The sequence below is a fragment of the Hylobates moloch genome, unplaced genomic scaffold, assembly GCF_009828535.3.
Source record: "Hylobates moloch isolate HMO894 unplaced genomic scaffold, HMol_V3 SCAFFOLD_6, whole genome shotgun sequence".
In the NCBI taxonomy this organism is placed as follows: domain Eukaryota; kingdom Metazoa; phylum Chordata; class Mammalia; order Primates; family Hylobatidae; genus Hylobates; species Hylobates moloch.
In genome coordinates, this window is record NW_026652281.1 from 8,365,084 (window position 1) to 8,392,553 (window position 27,470).

General features: G+C 48.3%; 1 protein-coding gene across 2 annotated transcripts in view; it reads right to left on the reverse strand.

The window, feature by feature from the left end:
* Positions 1–21,661, reverse strand: part of PLCG2 (phospholipase C gamma 2) — a 186,722-nt gene extending 165,061 nt beyond the window's left edge. For both annotated transcript variants that reach the window (XM_058440446.1, XM_032156337.2), the window contains exons 1-2: positions 21,540–21,661; positions 14,936–15,175 (exon numbers count right to left, since the gene is read on the reverse strand). In XM_058440446.1, the coding sequence (XP_058296429.1) occupies positions 14,936–15,128 (193 nt within the window). In that variant the 5' untranslated portion in view covers positions 15,129–15,175; positions 21,540–21,661. The remainder of the gene's footprint in view (positions 1–14,935; positions 15,176–21,539) is intronic.
* Between the last annotated feature and the right edge of the window lie 5,809 nt (positions 21,662–27,470).

A 27,470-nucleotide genomic window follows, 5' to 3' on the forward strand; every position in this document is an offset into this window, starting at 1 on the left:
CTGGTACCATCTTCCACTCTCACTCTGACTCTGACCCTCCTGCCTCCCTCCTGCAAGGACCTTTGTGATTTCATCAAATCCACCGAGATAATTCAGGATCATCTCCCCATCTCAAGATCTGTTCAATCTGCAAGAAGCCTTTTGCCGTATACAGTAATATATTCACAGGCTCCAGGGATTAAGACAAGGGCATCTTGGGGACAAGGAGCCTTTAATCTGCCTATCATAGAGGGTTGGAAATAATAATAATAATAGCAATGGTATCACAATAGCAAAGATAGGGAATCAACCCAAATGCCCATCAACAATAGACTGGATAAAGAAAATGTGGTACATATACACCATGGAATACCCTGCAGCCATAAAAAGGAATGAGATCGTGTCCTTTGCAGGGACATAGATGAAGCTGGAAGCCATCATCCTCAGCAAACTAACACAGGAGCAGAAAACCAAACACTGCATGTTCTCAATCATAAGTGGGAGCTGATCAGTGAAAACACATGGACACAGGGAGGGGAAAAGCACACACCAGGGCCTGTTGGCGAGCAGGGGAAGGAAGGAAGAGAGCATCAAAATAAATAGCTAATACATGTGGGGCTTAATATCTAGGTGATGGGCTGACAGGTGCAGCAAGCCACGATGGCACACGCTTACCTATGTATTCTGCACATTCTGCACATGTATCCCAGAACTTAGAATAAAAGCAAATTTAAACAATAATAATAGCAATAGTAGCTCTTATTGAGTGCTTGGGATATTTGCCAGGTACTATGATACCCAAAGTATGATACATAATTAACTCCCCTAATCCTCATGAGAGTCCAGTGTAATAGGTACCATTATTATCCTATTTTACAGATGAGTGCAATGAAAAGTTAACTTGTCCATGGCCACAAGTGTGATAAGTGGCATAGCCAAGATTTGAACCCAGGCAGTCAGACCCTAGATCCCTTGCTCTTGAGTATGTGGGGTTTGTCATATTATTTTTTAAACCAACATCGACATTAAAAATAGTTAATAACAGGCTGGGCTCAGTGGCTTGCACCTGTAATCCCAGCACTTTGGGAGGCCAAGGTGGGCAGACCACGAGGTCAGGAGATCGAGACCATCCAGGCTAACATAGTGAAACCCCGTCTCCACTAAAAATACAAAAGAATTAGCCAGGTGTGGCGATGGATGCCTGTAGTCCCAGCTACTCAGGAGGTTGAGGCAGGAGAATGGCACGAACCTGGAAGGCGGAGTTTGCAGTAAGCCAAGATGGCACCACTGCACCTGGGCAACAGAGCGAGACTCTGTCTCAAAAAAAAAAAAAAAAACACGTTAATAATAGGCTGGGCTCAGTGGCTAGCACCTGTAATCCCAGCACTTTGGGAGGCCAAGGTGGGAGGATCTCTTGAGGCCAGGAGTACAAGGCTACAGTGACCTATGGTCACACCACTGCACTCCAGCCTGGGTGACAGAGCAAGACCCTGCCTCAAAAAATTAATTAATTCATTAACTAAAATAAATTAGTTAATTATAATACTAAGATGGTCACAATGTAGTACAAAATGAAAAAGGCATATTACTAAAGTACATTACGAAAGGGTCGCATGTTGTGAAAATGCCTTGTGAATAAAGTTTTGTTGGACAAAAAGATTTGGAAGGTGGTACACCAGGTGTTAACACCATCTCTCTGGGTGGGGGGCGGCTAAGGGGTTGTTTTTCTCACCCAGAAGTAGGTTAAAATGTGCCTACTAATGAATGCATATTACTTCTATAATGAGGGGGGAAAAGCAGTTGTTTTAATTAGGAGAAATATGCAAGGCCAGAGGGAAGCAGCTCAGAGCTGTCTAAACAGGAAACTGGCGTAACGTTCGCTCTGCGCCACGCTGGGCTTGGGCCCTTCTTGCCTCCCCAGGGACACGGGCCCTCCTCAGTCACGCCACTGGCTGGTGTAGGGGCTTTTCCCACTGGTGGAGGCTGGGGGCAGGCCAGGGACATCCTGGAGTGGCTGGAAGTGGTGGGGAGGGAGACACCTGGCCGGTGAAATCCAGCCCAAGCAGGAGTACAGAAGACGCAGTGGGATCCCTGAAGTCCTGGGGCTCGGGAGGCCGGCCCCTCCTCCACCTCGTCGGAGCTCTGCGGGGTCTCCTCTTTCTGCTGCACATGCTCTCACCATGCTTTGCCTAATTTTGCTAGTTTCCATTCTACAAATTACTAAGTTCCCATTTCCTTCTTCTCAGAACAGAATCCTTCACACACACAGATACTTCACCTCCCAAAACTCACGCCTACCCCTGGCCACCAGCACAACTTGTATAGATGAAAGCAGCTCCTTATAGCTTCTTCCCAACAGTGCTGTGACAGTGGAGAGGCCCCCAGGCTGTGAAGTGGCATCACCACTGATTGTATTTCCAGAACTTCACCTTTGCCCTGTCCATGCTCCTTCTCCAAGCCCAGGCCTCCCCAGCCTCCCAGAAGAGCTGGGCTGCTTTTATATGCAGGCTCAGGTCCAAGGGCACTTAACCCCAGAGGACCCCTAGCTGTGTGCTACAGAAGAGCAGGAGGAGGACTCCCCCTACACATGTGAGCTATGTCACAGCCTGTCCCACGTCCCCCACACAAACACAAATGCAGGCACCTGCTGCCTGAGGAGACATATGGCAGCATGGCTGGGAGGCACCCTGTGTTAAGTACATACTGGACATGTGACAATCACTTACAGATTGAATCCTCCCAGTGATCTGATGGGGTGAGCTCCACTATTAACCCATCTTATAGATAAGAAAACTGAGACTCAGGCTGGGCGCGGTGACTCACACCTGTAATCCCAACACTTTGGGAGGCCAATCCAAGCAGATCACTTGAGGTCAGAAGTTCAAGACCAGCCTGGCCAACATGGTGGAACCCCATCTCTACTAAAAATACAAAAATTAACCAGGCGAGTTGCAGGGTACCTGTAATCCCAGCTACTCGGGAGGCTGATGCAGGATAATTGCTTGAACCCGGGAGGCGGAGGTTGCAGTGAACTGAAATTGTGCCACTGCACTCCAGCCTGGGGACAGAGTGAGACTCCATCTCAAAAAAAAAAAAGAAAACTGAGACTCAAAGAGGCCAAGTAGATCGCCTAAGGTCACACAGTCACTAAGTGCCAGGACCATGAGTGGAACCATGGTGTATGGTTAAAGAGGAAGTTGTCACAGAGGTGCCCTATCTCAACCCCAGATACTGCCATGGTTAGGAAGAAACGGGAAGTCCAAGGCTGAAAGGGGCAGCCAGGGCCTTTTCCTGATTCATTTGTTAACCAGGTGTCTGAGGAGCACCAGCCACAGCCCAGATATGGGCCAGGTGCTGGGAAGTCCCCCCGATGAGCAGAACAGACAGGGTCCCTGGCCTCCCAGCACTCTTAGTCTCTGGGTCAGGACTACCGAAGGCCTGCATGATCGGGCCTTGCATGAAAGCACGAAAAGTCAACCCCAGGATTTCTGATTTCAACCCCAAACTGCACAGCACCTAAGTCTCTCCCAAGACAAATCAAGACACATCATTTTGTGAGCCTGGTATGCAAAAACCCGCATTTACGTCTAAGACAGACTAGGGGGCAGGTGGTGGAGATAACTCTTTTTTTTCAAAAATGATTCACCAAAGGACATCTTTAACTAGATCCCTCCCCCAACTCAGCACAATCCCTAAGATGCTGGACCTGCACTGACTTGTCCGGAACTCCAAATATACCTGCATTCCCAGAACTTGGTGCTATTTCGAGGGACAAATGCTGCCTCCCTCGTTTACCCACTATACTGTATTCCCTCTTACAACCTCAGGGCCCAGGCCAGAACCAACACAGCTAGAAAATAACATGATGCGTGGAAGAAAGCAAGGCCTCTTAAATTCCGTTATGACAAACCACAACCCGTCCATAGTTATCAGTGGCCAAATGGGTAGGTCAATCCCTGTACTCACCCCGTTGCCCTCAGGCCCCTGTTACATGACAGTGCATTTTTGTGTTAGGCCTGCCACTCATGAAATACCAAAAATTAGGTGGCAGCAACAACAGAAATTTGTCTCACAGTTCTGGAGACCAGAAGTCCAAAATCAAAGTGTTGGCGAGGCTGGCTCCTCCCGAGGGAGAACCCCTGGTGTTCCTTAGCTTGCAGATGCATGACTCAGATTTCTGTATCTGTCTTCACATGGCCTTCTCTCCTTGTGTCTCTCTCTCCTCTTCTCATAAGGAAACCGGTCATATTAGATTAGGGCCTACTCTATTCCACTATGATTTCATCTCAACTAATTACATCTGCAAAGACCCTCTTTCCAAATAAGATTACATTCTGAGTATGGGTATTAGCACCTTGACATATGAAATTGGTAAGGACAATTCAATCTGTAACAGGCACCCACCATAGCCCGCAGCCCAGAAGGAGCCACACGATGTCCACTTACAGGAGACCACCTCCAATCCACCCCCATGCCCAGGCAAGGCTGGCCGTGCCAAAGGATACTGATCTCCAAAGCAGCCTGCTCATGTGCACTGGCTTCAAAAGGCATGGCCCATAGGAGGCCTCTCTCTCGGGAGTCCATCCTTGGGAGGTTGCAAAACCAAAGCTGTCACTGATGTGGCAGCAACAGAAAAAACCAAGGTTTGGAGACAGGCTGTGCTGGGGAGGGGAGGGCCATATCTGTAAGAGAAACCCAAGAGGGCAGATGAGACTGTCTAAGAGACATCACCATCAGCAGCTCTTGTTACAGACAGGAAAGTCCTCAGTGCCAATGGCTCACCACTTCCCTTTCCATGCAGCCCAGCAATGAGACTGTTCATTCTCCTGGATTCCTACAAGACCCCCAGACCCTTACAATCGTCCTACTTATCAGCCTTCACTGGGGCACCTAGAGCTGCCTCTGTACCCTCTAAAATTAGGGGTTGCACAAAAGCCTGGAACCATGCCCCCAATCTTAGGTCCTGTTCTTCTAGCACGTGGCTAGGGCACGTTTCCCAGCATCCTTTGCACTTGGTCACATGCCAAATTCTGTTCAACAGAAGGTGGGAGGGGGCCGGGCACAGTGGCCCATACCTGTGATCCCAGCACTTTGGGAGGCCAAAGCAGGAAGATCACTTGATCCCAGGAGTTCAAGGCTGCAGTGAGCTGTGATCACACCACTGTACTCCAGCCTGGGCAATAAGCAAGACCCCATCTCTTGCGGGGGGGAAAAAGCAGGTAGGAGGAAAGAGGTACATCTACTTCAGGTATGGCCCACAGAAACCTCCAACCTCCAGAGCCATCCTCCGCTCTTCCTCTTCCTCCATGCAGTGGTCAGACAAAGGATCCTGTGGTAGCCTCCAACACCTTTGGACATGATAGACAGAGTCCCATTGTGATCAGACCGCAGAGTCCCATCCCCAATCCCACTGCATCATGATTTGAGTGAGTGAGAGATAAACTTAAAGGAAGAAATAACTTGTTACTGCAGTTAGGCTACCTTCACTGATAGGAAAGCTTTGTTGCTATGCCTTATGCCAGAATGCCCTCCCCACAGAGCTTCCCATGGCTCCCTCCTTCTCACCCTTCAAGTCTCAGCTCAAACGTCACCTCTACATAGAGGCCACCCTGAGGCGTTCCCCAGCTAAGCTAGTGCTCCTGGCTAATGACTCCTTATTACAGTACCCTGTTCCTTTCCTTCCCAGCGTCCATCACGATCCAACATGATTGAATGTGTTAGTCTGGCTTTTTCTGCTTTTCCTACAAGACTGTAAGATCCTCTAGAGATCTTCAGGGTCCTGTTCACTACTTTATCCAAGTACATTGCCCAATACACATCAGGTCCTCTTTGAGTATTTGCTAAATCAACAAAGGAACAAATTCTAAGAACATTCTAAGGTTGTCATCCAGGACAGAAGACAACTCTTGAAAACAAGACAAGCAATTCCTCAACTATTCAGCATAAGAGAAGGGCTACAGCACCATCAAGAATAAAAATGTCAACTCTACTTTTCACAATGGCAGGCTCCAATGTGGAGGACACATACCCCAGGGGGAGCAGGACAACCCATTGGGTGCAGGAAGGAAAATCCTCATATAAATGGAAGATGTAGTATTTATCCCATCCTTTCTACAATGCCATCTTGCCTTTATGCTGGATGATGATGATAATGATGACATCAACGACAGCAAGAGCAAAAAATACTTAAGCACATCCTCTGTGCCAGATACTATTGAAGCATTTTACAAATATCACGTCATTTACTTATCACAAGAGTCTTATGGGGTGTGTTATTCAATTATTCTCATTTTATAGATGAGGAAATGGAGGCCCAAAGAGGTGAGATGAGAGACCCAAGGTCACACCCCTACCAAGTGGCAGGACAAGGATATCATCACCGCATACCAGTAACTGAAAGGCAAATAAGTTTACAGACACTTCAGGCATTGGTTGGGTCTTATTTCTGATGATATGCTTCATTGCAGGGGCTTGGGGACAACCCTCAGACAATGGATTTCTTCTTAGGAGATGCCAGTGAGAAAATAATTCATTTATGATTATTATTATTAATAGTAATTTCACATTTATTTCAAAAACATTTTGATAAAATACCAACTTTCAAAAATACTCATTTTTTCCATGAAGAGAAGTCCAAGAGTGCATTTCAGGATGAGCCAAAATACAGTAAATTCTCACTTTGGCACCCTTGTCCCCAGCAGCCCTTTTCCAGGCTGTGTTTGTGGTCTTTTCCTAGCATCTCCCCACTAATCCGGGGCCTCTAGGATGAGCACCAAGCCTCCTTTCTCTTGGTACCTCCAGCACCTGGCAGAGCAAGTCCTCTGCACCATAAGGAATTCACGTGTTTCTATCCTGCTGTCACAAAGCAAGTCTAAACGAAGCTGCCATTCTTTGGTCTCAGGCAGGGTGTTTATGACACACAGAACTGATACATCTTTGAGATCATTTAGGAGAAGAAAACAACACAGAGCAGGAAGAAGACTTGAGACTGAGAGTAGGAAGAACAAGTTCAAATTGTAGCTCTGCCCTTTCCTAAACTTGGGCATGTCACCTCATCTCCCCAAGACTCAATCTCTTTATGAATAAAGCAGGGATAGCTCCCCCTTCACTGGACCACTGTGGGGATTAAGGACGTATCTTTGATGTGCCTTCACAGAGACTAGGACACAGTGAGCATTCATTAGAAGAGGCTCTCATCAACGGTATCATGATTAAGTGGGAACCCCAAGAATCTAATACCAAGGAAACAGACAGCTCATAGGTGTGAGAATCCGTCACTCATGGGCAGCCACCACTTGCCAAAAATAAGCAGACAGAGAAAACATGCCTAAGCAAAAGTGAAAATGTCAGAATAAAAAGCCTATTCAGTTGAGATGCACGCATTCAGGCCCTCCAAGGGGCCCATCACCACAGCTGACCCTAAAATTCCAGACCCACAAATAGGTGGCACCACATCGGCTCCTGAGACAAAATCTAAGCCTTTCAAATGGACAAGATGTAAGAGGACACCTAAGGCTCAACTCAGAAAGGCCCCAGAGCAGACCCCTTTCCCCCTGAAGACTGCTCAACTGGGTCCCTCAGAAAGGAAGGAAAACCAACATGCCCAACAGTACCACAAGCTCCCTCCCGACATTCAGAGACAATTGGCTCTTTAACTCTATGCAGAAGGCTGGGGATGGAAGGAATCCCAGCGCCATTTTTTTTTTTTTTTTTTTTTTTTTAGACGGAGTCTCGCTCTGTCGCCCAGGCTGGAGTGCAGTGGCGCGATCTCGGCTCACTGCAAGCTCCGCCTCCCGGGTTCACGCCATTCTCCTGCCTCAGCCTCTCCGAGTAGCTGGGACTACAGGCGCCCGCCACCACGCCCGGCTAATTTTTTGTATTTTTAGTAGAAACGGGGTTTCACTGTGGTCTCGATCTCCTGACCTCGTGATCCGCCCACCTCGGCCTCCCAAAGTGCTGGGATTACAAGCGTGAGCCACCGCGCCCGGCCCTCCCAGCGCCATCTTATCCAACATCCCTGGAAAGCAATAGGGAACCTGGAGGCCAGGAAGTGAGGTGTTGTGCTTCAGACTCAGTCTTGTCTACCACAGGCCAGGCCTTGGGGGTCCTCACCAGGGGGCCTTTTTTTCTTTCTGGTCTTATTGTATTAAGTTTTGATTATGCAATATTTCCCACATCTTAAAAAGTACATACAATAAAATCTATTTAATTCTCACCCAATAAGATAGAAACTACTATTATCTCACTTGACAGATATGGAAACTGAGGCACAGAAATATAACAAACGAATTAGCTTCCAGTCACACTTCCAGTAAGTGACTGATATGGTCTGGCAGTGTCTCCACCCAAATCTCATCTTAAATTGTCGTTCCCATAATCCTCATGTGTCATGAGAGGGACCCAGTGGGAGGTAATTGAATCATGGGGCCGGCTACCTCCATGCTGTTCTCATGATAGTGAGTAAATTCTCATGAGGGCTGATAGTTTTACAAGGGGCTTCCCCCTTCACTCAGCTCTCCTCCTTGCTGCCACCATGTGAAGGTTTCTCCTTCCACCACGACTGTAAGTTTCCTGAAGCCTCCCAAGCCATACTGTGAGTCAATTAAACCTCTTTCCTTTATAAATTACTCAGTGTTCGGTAGGTTTTTTTGTTTGTTTGTTTGTTTTGAGACAGAGCCTTGCTCTATCACCCAGGCTGCAGTGCAGTGGTGCGATCTCGGCTCACCGCAGCCTCCACCTTCCAGATTCAATCAATTCTCTGCCTCAGCCTCCCAAGGAGCTGGGACTACAGGCGTGTGCCACTATACCCAGCCAATTTTCATATTTTTAGTAGAGATGAGGTTTCTCCATGTTGGCTAGGCTGGTCTCGAACTCTTGACCCCAGGTGGTCCACTCGCCTTGGCCTCCCACAGTCCTGGGATTACAGGTGTGAGCCACTGTGCCCAGGCTGGAGTATGTCTTTATTAGCAGCATAAGAATGGACTAATACAGTGGCAGAGCCGGGATTTGCATCATAAATTGGGATTCAGAGTCGACATGCTCATATGGGAGCTTGGCTACTGGTGGCCACCATCAGTTCCTGCCTACCATTGAAGTGCATGCCATTCCTTCTCTAAGAGAGAAATTTCCTTTCCTTGAAGCTGAGCTGGGCTTACTGATCTGAGCTGGTGCAAGTGATGTCCTGGGATTTATGAGGCAGTCGTAAGAAGCCGGTAGCTTCTGCCTGGGACTCTTCTGCCTGAGACCACCACATGGTAGATGTTTGGTCAACAGCCCCAGCTGAGGCTGGGTGCAGTGGTTCATGCCTGTAATCCCAGCACTTTGGGAGGCCAAGGTGGGCAGATCACGAGAGGTCAGGAGTTCAAGACCAGCCTGGCCAACATGGTGAAAGCCCATCTCTACTAAAAATACAAAAATTAGCTGCATGTGATAGTACCCACCTGTAATCCCAGCTACTCACGGGGCTGAGGTGGGAGAATAGCTTGAAGCCAGGAGGCAAAGGTTGCAGTGAGCCGAGGCTGCACCACCGCACTCCAGCCTGGGTGACAGAGATTCCATCTCAAAAACAAACAAACAAAAAATAATCCCAGCTAAGCTCGGTCTTCCAGCCATCACCACTAAGGTACCAGATGTGTGGGTGAAGATTCTGGAAACTTCCAGGCGAGGTGACACCAAATGACCTCAGTCCAGGCTACAAAGAGTAGAAGAATCGCCCAACTGAGCTCTGCCCAGATCTATGACCCACAAATCTACTTGTTTATATTACATGACACCCATTAATCCCACAGGATCAGGGCAGCCATCCCTGCTAACCATCTAGCAAATGTCTCTCAACTCCACCCAAGCAGCTCCTCCACAACGAGCCCTCCCCATTCCTCACCACCTCCCCCACACCCAAATGGACAAAAGCCTTCCCTCCTCATACCACATCCAGTGAAAACTCCTGCTATGGTACTAAGCACGCAATCTAGCAAGGGCAAGTTTGAGTCTGTCTCCCCCTCTTGCAAGCTGGGACTCCATCCTCCTCCTCCCTCTCTCTGCAGAGTTTAGCACTCAATATGATGGCAAACATGTGCTGAACAAACGAGAAACCTCCATCATAACAGGGTTCAGAGCAAAACCCTATTTTACCCAGTGACATTTTATTGCTGTGAGCAAAGCAAATACATGACTCTAGAGCAGTTTCTCAACCCCTGCACCACTGACACGTTTGCTGGATCACTCTCCATGGTGGGGACTGTCCTGTGCACTACAGAACATTTAACAGCCTCTCTGGCCTCTACACACTAGATGCCAGTAGCACCCTGTATCCCAGGTGAGAAAATCAAACACGTCTCCAGACTTTGCCAAATGCCCCCTACCCTGGAGTAGGGAGGGGGAGGCAAAAATCACCCTGGTTGAGAACCACACGCTGCTTTGGACAATAGGACCTAGATGTTTACCCAGGGCTGCACAGGGATTGTAACACCTGTCCAAAAGTCACACACCATTTGCCAACTATTCCAAAACCAGGTGCCGGTGCTCCTCTCATGTGCACCTGCTCCTGCAGACCCCACAGGAACCAGCAAGTTCCTGCTAACCAGAACTCCGTGAGGAAATTGCCAGAGCTGGGAGTTCTCCTTGAGATAAAATGTCACCCTTCTCAGCAGGAGACTGAGCGGTGACACTGACAGTCCCCACCCAGGGCCTGAAGGCCTGCTCTCTCAAGGTATGAGGGGGAAGCAACATTTCTAAGCTCTTCACACATAATTGGCTTTCCTTGTCACTTTACCAACACCATCATCGCAAACAGGACCTCCACTGCATGTTCAAGGATGCAAATCCAATCACGTCGTCCCTCTTCTGAAAACCTGAGAATGGACCCTACTCCCCTCCAGTCCAAACCCCTAAGGAAGACTACACAGGCTGGACCCCACTAGTTAGCAACAACAGCAAACATCCTGACAGTGGTGGTTCCCAACAACTGAGTGCCTGTCACATGCTATGAATTCAGCCGAGCCTCTCTGATGCATCTTCTCATTTGCTTCTTCCCAGCCATGACCCTGTGGGGTAGACACCAGTGTTATTTCCATTCCACAATTAAGGGAATTAAAGTTCAGAGAGTGGAGGTAACTTGCCCAAGATCACACAGCAAAGCTCATCCAATGGCACTGGAAGTCAAGCCCCATACTGCTCATACCTAATAAAGCAATATAGGCTCCATGAAGATTTGAATCCAGTTTAATAACTGATGTATCTCTAGCGCCCAGGGCAGTGCTTACAGTAGGCATTCAAATGGCAGAAGGGAGGCAAAGGAGAGGGGCAAAGGTGGGAAGGGAAGGAGAAAGAAAGGGAAAGTGGGAGGGAAAAGAGGAGGGAGAGGAGAGGGAAGGGGGAGGAAGAGCAGTGTCTCTCCAGTGGCGTATGTGTGAAACCTGCCTAGTTACCAGACCGTCTGGGGAACTTATTATAATAACGCGTCCCAGCCAAAGTGGTGAAATATCATCATTCTGGGTCTCTCCAGGGAGAAAGAAGAAGGAAACAAAGAGGCTGAACAGATAAATAAAAGAATGAATTGAGGCCAGGCATGGTAGTTCCTGTCTGTAATCCCAGCAGTTTGGGAGACCAAGGTGGGAGGATCGTTTGAGGCCAGGAGTTAGAGACCAGCCTGGGCAACACAGCAAGACCCTATCTACACAAAAGTTAAAATATCAGCCAGGCATGGTGGCACTCACCTGTAGTCTCAGCTACTTGGGAGACTGGGCAGGAGGATCACTTGAGCCCAGGAGTTCACAACTATAGTGAACCATCATCAGGCCACTGCACTCTAGCCTGGGCAACAGAGCAAGACCCTGTCTCTAAAACAGAGAGCGAGAGAGCATACCCGTGTAAGCGAGTGAAGTGGTATTACTCAGCAGAAGGGGAGAATGACAGGGCATAGATTTCAAGCCAACATCCTGTCTCATGCCCACCAGAATGAGCTTCAGAAGAAGGTTCTAATACCCTGTACTTTCTTTTCTATATATATTTATTTTATTTTACTTTAAGTTCCGAGATACATGTACAGAACGTTCAGGTTTGTTATATAGGTATATGCACATGCCACGGTAATACCCTATGCTTTCAAGACCCCCCTGGGTGTTTCTGATGGGCAGCTAGGCATGGGATGGGCAAGGTGAGAAGAGAAAGGAACAATCTGCAGTCCACTCTCAACGTGGCCCACTTGTATTTACCATGAATGCCAATCCTCTCACCCCTTGTGGGGGAAGGGAGGGTGGCCACCCCAGCTGCAACAGGTTTCTGGGCCACCTGGGGGTGGAGCTGGCCAATGCAAACAGTCAAGAGGGAAGATGGCCACCTCCACATGGGCAGTTTCAAAGCGGGGCTCTGGCTCTGTGCCACAAGAGACCCACTTGCCTCCGAAACCAGGAGAAGCCTTTCAGAAAGCAGTTTGATCACACTCATGATAGGATACATCAAATTAAGGATGACACCAAGCTACCAAAGTCTACCTGTGGATGGCCAACTTTAGCAGCCACGCAGCATACATGAGGGTGCAGGCAACAGGTACTTTCACACCTTCTGGCTGAAACACACAGTGGGACAACCTCTTTTCCGGGGTGCTGCCAAACTTCCCTTTAAAGTTAAAATATGTCATACCCCCATCCTGGCTAACACGGTGGAACCCCGTCTCTACTAAAAATACAAAAAATTAGCCAGGCATGGTGGCAGGGACCTATAGTCCCAGCTACTTGGGAGGCTAAGGCAGGAGAATGGCGTGAATCCAGGAGGTGGAGCTTGCAGTGAGCAGAGATTGTACCACTGCACTCCAGCCTGGGCAACAGAGCAAGACTCTGTCTAAAAAAAAAAAAAAAAAATATGTGATATATATATACCATACCTTCAGCTCAGAAATAAACCTCCAGGAAGCTGTCCTTCAGATATACCCATACAAACAAATGAAGAATAATGCAATGGTCACCCTTCTCTACCACTGGAGGGAATATAAATGGTGCAGCCACTTTGGAAAACAGTCTGACAGTTCCTAAAATGATGAAACTGAATTAGCATACGACCCAGCGATTCCACTCCTAGGTATATACCCAAAAGAAATAAAAACAGACATCTACACAAAAACTTGTAGAGAAACATTCTTAGCAGCACTATTTATATTAGCCAAAAGGTGGCAACAACCCAAGTGTCTGTCAACAGATAAACTGTTGGAATAAACTGTGGAATATCCATACAATGTATCATGATTCTACCACAAAAAGGGAAATTTCTGATCCACGCAACAAAGTGGATGAACCTTGAAAAATGCCGAGTCAAAGAAGCCAGTCACAAAAGCCCATATATATATGATCCATTTCTATGAAATGTCCAGAACAGAGAGGTTTATAGAAACAGAATTAAATTTAATGGTTGCTTACGTCTGGTAGCGGGGATGAGGGGATGGGGTGATGGTGAAAGGTACGGGGTTTCATCTTGAGGTGATATAAACGTTATACATTTGATTGTGGTGCTTGCACATATATATAAATATACTAAAACCACCACAGTATACATGCTGCATACAATGGGTGAATTCTATGTATACTATGTGAATTATGTCTCAATAAAACTGTTATTAAAAAAAAAAAGAATACAAGGCTGGGTGAGTTGGCTCACGCCTGTAAGACCAATGCTTTGGGAGGCCAAGGAGGGAGGATCACTTGAGCACAGGAATTCGAGATGAGCCTGGACATAGTGAGATCCAATCTCTACAAAAAAAAAAAAAATTAAATTAAATTATCCAGGCATGGCGGTGCATTCCCATGGTCCCAGCTACTTGGCAGACTGAGGCAGGAAGATCACTTGAGCCCAGGGGGCTCAGGATACAGTGAGCCATGAACATGCCATTGCACTCCAGCCTGGGTAACAGAAAGAGACCCTGTCTCAAAAAAATTAATTAAAAAAAAAAAAGAGTACAATGATAGTCACTTCGACTAACAACAAAAGCTTGGAAATAGCACAAAATGCCCCTCTCTAGAGTTAAACTGTTACATTGAGGCCTGTGCCATTATATGTCATGTGTCCAAGAAAGAATGAGATCAATGCGTGCTGATAAGAAACCACTGCCAACGTCATTATTAATTAACAAAAAGAACTCAAGGTGCAGAAGAGTACAAGAGTTCCCAATTGCTTTTTTTTTTAATCAACACATTATGCAAGCATAGAATATTTCTGGAAGATAAAAGTAATTGGTAATGAGCTTGCCTCAGTAGCATGGGTTAGGGGCTGGTGTGGAGAAACATTTGAGTTGACTCCTTAACACCCAGGAATATATATTTCAATTAAAAACTAGTTAATTTAAAAACACAAATTAGAGCAAATCTTTGCAACTGAAAATTGCTTAAATGCCTTTACTCTATTTGTTAAAAACAGTCTTAGAAAACTTTAGGATCTGAACCAGTTGCCCAATCTAAAGGAGGAGAGACACCAGACCTGCATTTGAAAGCCATAAAACATTCAACAACTCACTCTCTCTGCTTGGAGACTAAAGCAAAGGCCCCTGACTGCTATGGTGTGCAGTAAAACACAGTACCATTTGGCGACCAAGCTATGAGTTTCTGCAGGCTTGGGCTAGTTCGCCCTTAAGAGGACAAACGACTCCACCAGTTGTGGGAACCAGACGATCCCTGATGCTGTCAGACAGGGCACAGAACCACCAGGCAAGGAGAGCTGCCTGAATGCCATTTCCAAGTTGGCTGACCTCAGCTTTGGTTATTTCACCCGAGTTTTCCCGGCTGAACTTCCTCCACCTGCTGTAAACCTCATCAGAGATCCACACAAACTGGCGATGCTTTCATTTTAAGAAGAATAAAAGAACACACCAAACCAACAACAATCACAGTAATGACAAGATTGGAAGGGGGACAGGGGCTCAGGCCAGGGCCCCAGAGGACGGGCAACACTGCCCCAGCCTGTGAGTACTCACAGAAGCCCTCGATCTTGTCAGCGGTCTTGCTCCAGGCCACCTGCCGCGTCTCCATGATCACCTGGACGGTCCTCCGCTCAGGGGTGGACTTACGGAAGCTGAACACAGTCATCACCGTCCCCAGCTCCAGGGCTCTCTTGATCTGGCTCTTCTCATACTCCGCAAGGGAATCCACATTGACTATGGTGGACATGGTTGGCCACTCCAGGGAGAAGGAAGGAATCGGGAGAAATCAGGAGGCTGAAAGGGCAGAATTAAAGAGTGAACTGATTTTAGTACTGAAAGGGGTTTAGTTAACAGGGCATGAACTTCAGGAACCAAAATCCTGTCTCATGTCAATCAGGATGAGTTTTAGGAGAAGGTTCTAGTGGCAAGGCATCGCTGGCCACTCAGAGAGCTAAGGCAGGACACAAAGGGTTAAATGGAAACTGAAGTGTGAGAAGAGCCCCTGACCTCAAGGACCCAAACGTTACCTGGGCTTTGAATAACCAAATGACCCTGACCTGGCAGTGAGCCCCTCCCTCCCCACCCACTCTTCTCCTAAAGAATATTTGAATAGCCAAAGCAGCACACCCCGGCTCCCACCTCTCACCCCTGATCTCCAACAGCCTTCTCTATCCCATCTAGAGATTTCTAACCATCTCTTTATTCCTGAGCAAAATTAAGAACAACAACAACAAAAAATGAAATAAACGAAAAACAAACCAAACCTTCAGAATCGTCCATGGAGACCTTGGCAAATGGTTCCTCTACACAGAAATGAGGATAAAAAGCAGGAAATGTCAGGTCTTGGCAGCTTCAAGTTCAAACCCTAGAGAAGGCTCCTGCTGACTGTGTGGCTCTGGGTAGACTGCTTGACCTCTCTGTGCCTCAGTTTTAGCCTTTTTAAAATGGGAGTGTTCAGAAATGCCCCAGCGAAGCACCTGGGGTGACAGCCAGCACCGAGCAGGTGTCCTTGATTGCTGTTTATGCTCATGAGCGGTCAATATCAGAGAGGTGCTTGGGCCCAAAATCTTGGAGGAATCCTTGAGTGGACTCTCTCCCAACCACTTCCAACGCATCTCACCCTTTCACCAGCTCCTCCTAGGATATCACACTCGAACTATTCTAATCCTGCTCTCCCCACTTCTTCCCTGACCTGCTAGGGTCAATTCTCAGATGCAGAGCCAGAGGATCCTTTTAGAACATGAATCAAATCATGTCACTCCACTGCTCACAATCCCTTATTTGCTCCCTGAGCCCTCACTCTGTAGCATCCCCTTATTCTGCCTCCCAAATCCCCAGAAACACATTGCCTGCCCCCAAAATAGGACTTAGAGTGAAGGGGCTCCCCAGACCCTAGAGCTGAACCACCAGGGACCTCCTTGTCAGCTAGGCTGCAGCCACTACAAGAAGTCACTTAGATCCTCTGGGCTCATTTCCAAACCCATAAAAGAAGGTAACAGTATCCACCATCTAAATGTTTTCGTAAGGCTTAAACAAGATAATGTATCTCAGGCCTTTAAAACAATGATACAATGTCAGCACTCCTTAGATTAAGCTATTGTTAAAATTACCATTATTTGTTCTGTTTCTTATCTCCTCCTTTCCCTCCAAGTCCCTGTAGGTGCCTGGAGTTGTTACTCTGTAGCTCTCAAGGTTACAGAGTAGCACTTGAGAGACCTTTCCAGGATTCAAAGGCGGAGGAGAAAGAGGCTGGTGTTCAGCCAGGGCTGTCTGTGCTTCCAGCCCCGCTTAGCCTTCTGCCAAGCTGCTCTAAATCTGTGCCTCGGTTCCCTCATCTGTCAAATGGAGGTTAAATGCCCACAAGGGGCAGCTGGGAGGACAAAAAGCTACAATGTATGCACAGCCTGCAGCATTTAGCAGAGTCTCAGTTAACATTAAACAGCCATTGGGGAAGTCATTAATTAAATGTCAACTCTGCCAGGTAGTGAGCTGGGGACTAGGATGCAAATGAGGGGAATGGGGAGGGGCCCAGGATTTGCCCTTTGCCCCCACCTCCATCTACTGCACACCCATACCAAAGGGACCTCCTCGGTCAGCCATGCCAGCAGCAGGAGATAATTACACCTGCTCTCTGCCCATGTGGAAACAGACTAATCAACTGAGAATTCTAATGTAGTTACAAGTGCAGCAGCAGAAGCATGCATTGGGGGAGCGGCGGGCAGAGAGCAGCAAGAAGGGCCCCTAAATTTAATCTGGAGTGGGGCTAGGCACTTAAAAGGCTCAGAAAAAGCTTTCAGGGGAAAAAAGCAGGCATCTGAATTCAATCTTGCAAAAAAGATGAAGCAGGAGGAACTGGCTTTCAGTTTAAGCAAAGGCTGGGAGGCAGAACCAAGTATGCTAAAAAAAAACCCTGCTGAGAGTTAATGTGCATCTTACCTTATCAGGAGAAACCCAAAACGACCTCCTGATCATCAGCCAGGACAAAGGGATGAACAAGGTGCCCCCATGGCCCATTTCATCCTTGTTAAGCAGCCGTTTATTGGGCCCTTCCCCAGGTGCCAAGCACCTGTCATGTCTGGTTCATCTCATTTAAGTCAATGGGAAAAACTGCAGGGGAAAACTGAAATCCTAAGAGGTCACATTACTTGATCAAAGTCATGTAGACCAGCGGCAGCAAAAAGATCAAAACCCTGACCTGAGTCCCAAGCCCCTAGTGCAGAATCCTGTGGCAGAATCTGGCCAGATATTAACTGATTTGCCAGTACTTGCCCCTCTCAAAAGAGGTTAAGGGACTTATCAAAGGTCAAACAGATAGAAAGTAGCTGAAACTGGATTTGATCCAGGTGCCAACCACAAAGCTCTTCACTATGTTGACAGTCCCCAGCCATGCATCCTGGAGTTCCCCACTCCCAGGTCTCTAGGCCGTTGTCCACTGGAACATAAGTAGGAAACACAAGCCCCATTATAAGACCTTCAATTAGACAGAAACCAGGACAAGGGACCAGGCTCCTCAGTTCTTTCCAGCCCTCACTCTGGGAGGGCCTTGGACTTAACCTTCCCCAGGGTTCCAGGGACTCCCAGCTTCGAAGCCCAGTGGATCACCTCAGCCATAAACACCAGCCTTCCATGCTGCCTCTCACCAATTGCTTTTTAATAGCTGCTCGCAGGTTGCCCTAAAAGAACAGGGGTGGAATTTACACTCTCACCTACAGGGGCTGACACCGTTCCTTTGAATACACTGTATCCCCTCTGATGCTGCAGGGTGGGTGCAGCAGTAATGTCCCTTGAACTGTTGGAGGGGCTCTTACCACTCAAGTATTTGCCTGTGCCCCATTCTAACAGAATTGTTTTGTGGGATTTTGGATGAAATCCTGTACTGGCTTACCATGCAGAGAGCACTGAAGAGACAAAAACTTCCTTGATTTCTGGTTTGGGGTTCTCGTATCTCAAGAAATGCCCTTCTAAATAAGCTTACGAGATACAAGAACATGAATGAGTTTATGAGATACAATTGGAAACAGATCTTCATGGCCAAAAGATCCTTGGAGTCCACCACTCAAATCCTGCCAGCACCCAGCTCAGGCCTCCATCGTTCCACGCTTTAGCAACTATGGCAGGGAGGTCTCCAAGGCCTTGACCCCGGGGGAGAGCACCAGCCACCACAGCAACTTCAATTTTGCTTTCTGCTTTTTTTTCGTTTTTTCAAAAAAAAAAAAAAGAAAGAAAGAAAAAAGAAAAAAAAAAGCCTTGAAATCCCTTTTTGTTCCTGTTTCCCATTCTTAATGGGTAATTCTATAAAATGACTTATTTTGTAAATACAAACATGGCTGAGTTTGAATAACTGATTTTTGTCATTTTTACATTTCATTTCCTTCTAAAGGACATTTTCTTGTATCTCATAAGCTCATTCATATTCTTTTATCTCATAAGCTTATTTAGAAGGGCATGAAATGGGCCAGGTGCAGCGGCTCACGCCTGTAATCCCAGCACTTTGGGAGGCCAAGGTGGGCGGATCACAAGGTCGGGAGATCGAGACCATCCTGGCTAACACGATGAAACCCCATCTCTACTAAAAAAAAAAATACAAAAACTTAGCCAGGCGTGGTGGCACATGCCTATAATCCCAGCCACTCGGGAGGCTGAGGCAGGAGAATGGCGTGAACCTGGGAGGCAGGGCTTGCAGTGAGCCGAGATCGCGCCACTGCACTCCAGCCTGGGCGACAGAGCGAGACTCCTTCTCGAAAAAAAAAAAAAAAAAAGAAAAAGAAAAAGAAAAAAAGAAGAAGAAGAAGAAGGACATGAAATGAGATACAAGGACCCAAGGAAGTTTTTTTCTCTTCAGTGCTCTCTGCATGGTAAGCCAGTACAGAATTTCATCCAAAATCCCACAAAACAATTCTGTTAAAATGGAGCACAGGCAAATACTCGAGTGGTAAGAGCCCCTCCAACAGTTCAAGGGACATTACTGCTGCACCTTACACCCACCCTGCAGCACCAGAGGGAATACACTGTTTTCAAAGGAACAGTGTCAGCCACTGTAGGTGAGAGTGTAAATTCCACCCCTGCTTTTTTAGGGCAACCTGTGAGCAGCTATTAAAAAGCAAAACACGCATATGCTTCAATCCTGCCATTGTACATGTACAGAAAGACATGCACAAAGATGCAATATGTATGACAGAAAATCATGGAAGCAATATTTGCAATAGAAATACATAAAAACAGGAAACAACTGCTCATCAATGTGGGGGGCCTCCTGGATAAATAATGGTGCACACGCATTGAAGAACACTCAGTAGCTATCATAAAGAATGAGGATGATGGATAAGCGATTTGATCTGGAAAGATTTGTGAGGGCAATAAAAAAATAAGTTGCAAACAATAGTTGCAACTGTATGAGTATAATACAATTCCATTTTTATAAAGGCGATCTGCTGGTAAATCCAAGAGAGGGGTTACTATTTATCGGAGGCTGGGAGAGGGTAGAGGATGCGACTTGACTTTATTTATATTAAGTGATGATGTAACGGGCAAACTGTTCTCTTTGTGTTCTTGCTGTTTTCTAAATTAAGAAGTGTTTGTGTTTGTTTGTTTGTTTTGAGATGGAGTCTCTTTTGTCACCCAGGCTGGAGTGCAGTGGCACGATCTGGGTTCACTGCAACCTCCACCTCCTGGGTTCAAATGATTCTCCTGCCTCAGCCTCCTGAGTAGCTGGGATTACAGGCGCCCACCACCACGCCCAGGTAATTTTTGTAGTTTTAGTAGAGATGGGGTTTCACCATGTTAGTGAGGCTGGTCTGGAACGCTTGACCTCAAGTGATCCGCCCAGCTCGGCCTCCCAAAGTGCTAGGATTACAGGCATGAGCCACCGCGCCTGACCAAGAAGTGTTTTCAAAAGTTTTCTCTCCAGCAGCTTTTCACTGACTCTACCCAATGAGTGCAAAAGGGCTATTCAAACTCCAGTCGCTGGTGGGGGGAGGCAGCTGCATCATTAGGTGACTTAAACATCAGTGAGGCTCACAATGAGGAATGTCCCTGAGCTGGTATACACGTGACTGCAAACACACCTTTGCACGAGAATCTGCTTGAGGCTGGCATAGACTTCAAAATTCTGTAAAACTTCCCCACAGAACTGTAGCTAAGGACGACAGCCCATGTCCCAGAGAATGCCCTTGAACCAGAGAGTCAGGAACTACCCAAGGACTCTCCATGGATGCGCCCCGATTCTCAGCGAACCTCGTGGAACAGCAATAAGCCCCAATTCTCAACACAGCCCTGGAAAACAGCCTTGGCTGGCTCCAGTATCCAGAGGGGGAAACAGACTCAAAAAGTTTCTTTAACTTGCCCAGGGTCACACTGATGGAACTGAAATTCAAATTAACTTCCGATGGGCAAGGCCACCTGTTTCCCTCGCGCCATGTCACCCCTTTACCACCCCGCCCCCCCATAGTTTCTCATGCTAGTTCAAGATTAGGGTACCAAGAGAGCCCCGCCCCACCCTCCTGCTGGAATCCAGGCGCTCCCTGTCCAAACGTGGCATATCTTTAACCTGAACTCTTGCGCTGTTTGGGTAATCCCTCTTCGGGATTCCAAAGCACAACCAGGAACACGCACAAACACACAGAATTACGCAGACAGTTGCGGAGCGGGCATCGCGAGCGTCCTGCAAGCTCTCCAAAAGTCTCGGGGAAGGACTGCGCCTCCCGCGGTATCGCTCCCACCCGCCACCCGCAACCACCGAAGTGAGACGGGGAAGTGTGGCTCCGAGCGACCGCGAGCTCTGCGCACAGGGGCGGTCAGGAGACACGGCGCCACCCCACGCAGAGCCGCTCGAAAAGAGGAGTTTTGAACGCCAGCCCCACACGACCCCTGACCTTCCTCCCGGTCCCCATTCAAAGCTGGGGCCGCCCCACCGCACGGACCGGAGAGGTGGCGCCGGCCCGGGGTGAGGAAGTGGACGGTGGCTGGGCCAGGATCCCTGCCGTCACCAAACGGACCCCGGGCACGGCGGGCCGGGGTCCCCGTGGGTGCGCCCCGTCCCTGCCCGCTCCGGGTGAGCCAGGACGCAGACCCCCTCGGACGCAGCGCCCTGGGCGCCGGTCCCCGCGGGGCGCAGGTCCCTAGGCGCCCTGCCTGCCTCGCTCCCGACCGGGCAGCTCACCTGGCCGTGCCGCCCGGGCACAGCTGCCCGCCTGCCCCGGATTTGGGCTCCGGGGTCCCGCGCGCAGCGGCCCGCGTCCCGACTTGGGTCACTCAGCGCCGCTCACGCCCTCCACCGCCGGCGCTCGCTACTTCTGCTTCGGCCGCGGCGCCGCGCCACGTGATCCTCGGGGGCCGCCCTGTGCGCCGCCCCGCCCCGCCCCAGGCGCGCCCAGCCCGGTCCGCCTCTCCGAGCGCACCCCGAGCGCAGCGCCCCCGCGCCTTCCCCGCCATGGAGCGGCCCAGGCCTGGAGCCCCGCCTCTGCGTGCCAAGGGAAAAACTGAGGCAGCCCGAGGGGAGGCTACCGGCCCGAGGCCACTTGGCCAGATGCAAAGGAAATTCCCCAATATCATAGCATTCCTGGAGCGCCGGCCCCAGTCCAGGTGTTTGCCGTATACTTAACACACTCCTGGCCGGCCGGGCGCCCGGGCTCACGCCTGTCATCCCACCTCTTTGGGAAGCCTAGACGGGAGGATCGCTTGAGCTCCAGAGTTCGAGACAGCTGTAAGCTAGGATGAGTGTGGCCGAGAGGCACTCCGTCTCAAAAATAAATAAATAAAAATTAAAAATAAATATACTCCTCACAATCACCCGCCAGGAATTGCCAATTCATGGCCCTAATTTGAAGCCCTCGTTGAGGCTGCGCTGGAGTCAGACCACTCCTTACTGCTACCTTAGGCAGACCACTTAAAAACCGACAGCCTCGGTTTCCCTATCTGTAAAACGTGATCAACATAGTGCCAACCCCAAAGGGAGTCAGGAGCAAAGAACCCCAGACAACTGATGTTCCCTTTTCCTGATCTCATGAGAAGCTAATATGTTCTTTAAGAAATTTACTTTTCCGTTCATGTGTTGCATGAAGCTATCCGATTCAAACCCTTCCTATGCTCTTTAATGGAGATACCTTTGTTGTGACTAGAGCCAGCTTCAGGCGCAGCTAGACCGCTGTCAGGCATTTGAATTTCACTTCCAAGTTGCTTGAGTTATAGCTTGTTTTTTCAAAGAGGCAGGGTCTCACTCTCTCACCCAGGCTGGAGTGCATTGGTGCCATCATAGCTCCCCACATCCTCAAACTCCGGGACTCAAGCGATCCTCCTGCTTCCGCCTCCTGAAGAGCTGGGACTAGCACACCACACTTGGCTAATTTTCTCTTTTTTCCGACATGAGGTTTCACTATGGGGCCCAGGCTGTTCTTGAACTCCTGACCTCAAGCAATCCTCCTGCCTCTACTTCCCAAAGCACTGGGATCACAGGCATGTACCACTGGTCTGTTACAGCTTGCTTTTTTTTTTTTTTTTTTTTTTTGAGACAAAGTCTTGCTCTCTTGCCCAGGCTGGAGTGCAGTTGCACGATCTCGGCTCACTGCAACTTCCACCTCCCAAGTTCAAGCGATTCTCCTGCCTCAGCCTCCTGAGTAGCTGGGATTATAGGTGTAGGCCATCATGCTCGGCTAATTTTTTGTATTTTTAGTAGAGACGCAGTTTCACCATGTTGGCCAGATTGGTCTCAAACTCCTGACTGCAAGTGATCCACCCACCTTGGCCTCCCAAAGTGCGTGGATTACAGGCATAAGCCACTGCACCTGGCCTGTTATAGCATTTTATAATTGAGGATTATCACTCTCACTGTCAATGTTGTATCCCAAGCCATAGGACTCGTTTGCTGACTTTGCAAGATCTGTGGATTCATTTCTTTCAGCACTCCCAACTGGCGTGTATACCTGTGCTCATCACCACAGATCACTTAACACATCAATTTTTTAAAGAGATCTTCGAAGGACTCATTATGACATCAACCACTTGAAGTCATGGGACCAAATCCCCAGGGAAAATGACTACATCTAGGGGCAATTTCTTTGTCTCATTTTTTTGTTTTTTTTAGAACTTTAGCTTGTATTTATTTCAACCAATCTTTTTCACACTTCTGTTTTAGTGTGTTATATAATGTACACAATATATTAGTACAGTCATATATATGTATAATTTATTATTACAAAGTCTATATGGATAGGGGAGTGGGTTAAGTCACCTGCTGGCAAAATGAGATTGGATATAATGAGAATGTGTGGAGACCACTCTAGGGAGCCGTGGCTCCTAAAAGCCTATCTTGACAGATGCCAATTCTGGCTGGATTTTTCTCTCATCTGTGGGAACCAAGCAAAAAAACAAGAACATGAAGAACGGGCTTCTGTTTAATCTATGCCTGTGAGCCTATGGTACTTTTGAGTTAAAATGTCCATTGTGTGTGAGATAATGGTCATCGTAGATGGCAGTTTGCTTTTTTTTTTCTTCGTGTTTTTAATTCATTTTCTTCTTTGCCTCGTTTTTTGCTAACCAACCCCCAGCCCAACCCCCCCCCCCCCCGCCCCGTGAACAACTGAAGGAATCAGTGGATTGAAAGAGAGTGCTGGGGGCCCCTCATCTCTTTCTCAAACTCTGACTTGGTTGTTCAAAATAAAAATAATCTGCTCAGTGCAGTAGCTCATGCCTGTAATCCCAGCACTTTGGAAGTCCAAGGCAGGTGGCTTACCTGAGATCAGGAGTTCACAACCAGCCTGGCCAACATGGTAAAACCCCCTCTCTACTAAAAATACAAAAATTAGCCAGGCATGATGGCACACACCTGTAGTGTCACATACTCGGGAGGCTGAGGTAGGAGAATTGTTTGAACCCAGGAGGCAGGTTGCAGTGAGCCAAGATGGTGCCACTGCACTCCAGCATGGGTGATAGATCAAGATTCCGTCTCAAAAACAACAATCATCATCATCATCAAGGTGGCAGGCACTATTCTGGGAGGATTCTAATGTAAAATGACAGTTCTTTTCCAAAGGATAATGGGAGGGGAAGGAACCATTCTGTGTATTCTTTCTTTTCCATGGAATAAAATAGGTAGGGAAAAAAACCACTCTGAGCCAGGTGCGGTGGCTCACACCTGTAATCCCAGCACTTTGGGAGGCTGAGGAGGGCAGATCATGAGGTTGAGAGATCGAGACCATCCTGGCTAACATGGCGAAACCCCGTCTCTACTAAAAATACAAAAAAATTAGCCTGGCGTGGTGGTGGGCGCCTGTAATTCCAGCTACTCAGGAGGCGGAGGCAGGAGAATGGCCTGAACCCGGGAGGTGGAGCTTGCAGTGAGCTGAGATTGCACCACTGCACTGTGGCTTGGGCAACAGAGCGAGACTCCGTCAGAAAGAAAGGAAGAAAGAAAGAAAGAGAGAGAGAGAGAGAGAGAGGAAGGAAGGAAGGAACCAGTCTGAGGGTTCAGACACATGTGGTAGAAAGGCCCTGTCACAGGTTAGCTGTCAGAGGGCTAGAGGGAGTTAAGTCAGTGGGTGGTGGGGGCAGGATTTGAACCTCAGCCTGTCTGGTGTCACAGCCCATGGGCATGCTGACCTGCCATCCATCCCCAGGTTAAGAAGAGGCCTTCAGGTAGGGAGATGTGAGTTTGTAACCACTCTACATACATGCACAAATGGGTCAGGAAGTGACCTCAAAGGGTACGGGGATCTTTCTTTTCCTTTTCCTATAAAAGAAAGAAGAAGGCGGGTGGGTAGATAAGAAAGAATAATCTGAAAGAAAATGACATTTGAAGTTGAATCATCTTGACTCTTTGTATTCTGTGTTGCTCACCAGTCCTTGGGCTTACAAATGCTTTTCCCTATGACTCTCTTCTCTTCATTGGCAGCCATGGTGCATTGGACCATTAGCCTCTCTGGGTGCCAGTTTCCTCATTATTATACCTATGGGTATCAGAAATGTACCACATCTGAGGGGGACTGTGAGATGAGGGAGGTAAAGCATTCATCCCCATGGGACAAAACCAAGGCTGGCTACTTTAGGAATTGTTACTGTGAAGAAGAAGACCCCCTGTGAAAGCATGAACTTGGGAAGCAAGGAATCTGGGCTCCAGTCCCAGGTCTGCCCCTTCCTTAGTTGTATGGCTGTGGGCTGCTTAGCCACCCGCTTTGGACCTAATTTCCCCATCATAAGACGCACCTTTAGCATATCCAGAATCAGCAAATCTACCAAGACAGAACGTAGATCAGTGGTTGCCAAGGACCAGGAAAGCAGAGAGCGGGCCTATTGGATGGTAACAGGTAAGGGGTACAGGGCTGCTCTTTGGGATGATAAGAATGTTCTAAAATTGATTGTGACGATGGCTGCTCAGCTCTGAATGTGCTGAAGCCTCTGTACTGTACACTTTACATGGATGAGTTGCATGGGATGTGAATTATATCTCAATAAAGCTGTTTTGAAAAATATCTGTGGACTGGGCACATTGGCTCATACCTGTAATCTCAACTGTTTGGGAGGCTAAGGAGGGTGGACCCCTTAAGCCCAGGAGTTCAAGACTAGCCTGGGCAACATGATGAGACCTCCATCTCTATAAAAACTTTAAAAATTAGCCAGACCTGGTGGCGTGTGCCTGAGTCCCAGCTACTCGGGAAGCTGAGGCAGGAGGATGACTTGAGCCCAGGAGACAGAGGTTGCAGGCAGTGAGCCAAGATCGTGTGCCACTGCACTCCAGCCTGGGCAACAGAATAAGACCCTGACAAAAAAAAACAAAACAAAAAACAAAAACACCCTCAGAGGGTTATTTCAAACCTAGCCCTCCTTTCCCCTCCTCCACCACCACCTCCAAAGGCAGTCACCAGGCTGAGGTCCACCGCCCTGCCCCAGGGAACCTCGCCAACCCTACCACTCTACCCCCACAGCCAAAATGACCAGAAAACCCCCCGGAGCCCTGGAGTCTAGTTTCCGTTCCAACATTGTTCAAAGAAGCACACATCCCTGGGGACGAGCCGTCCCAGCTGCTGGCTGGCAGGCCTCTGTGAGAGGAAGTACCACCCGGAATGGGCCGTCAATGGGGTTAGGCCTCACTGCTTCTGGAGGTGGGGGGAGGGCAGACCCCTCTGCTATTTAAATTGTGGCCAGCTTGGTGCAGCCCCTGTTTTAATGGTTTTGCTTTTTTTTTTTTATCGCCCAGGCTGGAGTGCAGTTGTTGGATCTCAGCTCACTGCAACCTCTGCCTCCTGGGCTCAAGCGATTCTTGTGCCTTAGCCTCCTGAATAGTTAGGACTACAGGCATGCACCACCATGCCTGGCCTTTTTTTTTTTTTTTTTTTTTTTTGTATTTTTAGTAAAGACAGGATTTCACCATGTTGCCCAGGCTGATCTCAAACTCCTCAGCTCAGGCAATCCACCCACCTCAGTCTCCCAAAGTGCTAGGATTACAGGCATAAGCCACTGTGCCCGACTCATGGTTTTGCTTTGAGCACCTCTAACCTAGAGTCCTGGTGGAGCTCATTTATTCATTCAACAAACATTTGCTGAGTGCCTGCAAGGCGCCAGGCACTCCCAGGCTCCAGGGATATAGCAGTAATCATCAAAGTCCTGCCTGATGGGCACAGAGTGTAGTTGGAGGGACACACAAAAGGGGCTGTGGAGTGAGACTGAGCTGGTTCCAGTCCCAGTCACTCACTGTCTCTGTAGCTCTGCATAGCATTTGCAGCCTCTGTAAGCTTCACTTTGTTCTTTGGTAAATAGGGCTGCTGTGGAGGAGTGAGTCCGTGAATGCATATCCAAGCCCTGGGCATGGATCCTGGTTAGACGGGACCCCTGGAGCTGACTCAGTAGTCATCACACTGCAATGCACACTCAACATGCCCACCCTGTTGTGCTAAGAACCAGACTGCAACCAGGCGTTTGCCAGGCCCCAAACCTCATGTAAAATCAAGACAGCCAGTTGAAAGCGAAGAGCAACAGTGTACAACATTGACTGAAAACATGGGACGCAAAGACAGGTGGGCCTCAGTGTGAATCCCGGCTCTGCCACTTACCCCCCGTGTCTCCAACGATGTAATAGTTAGTCTCTGAGCATCAGTTTCCC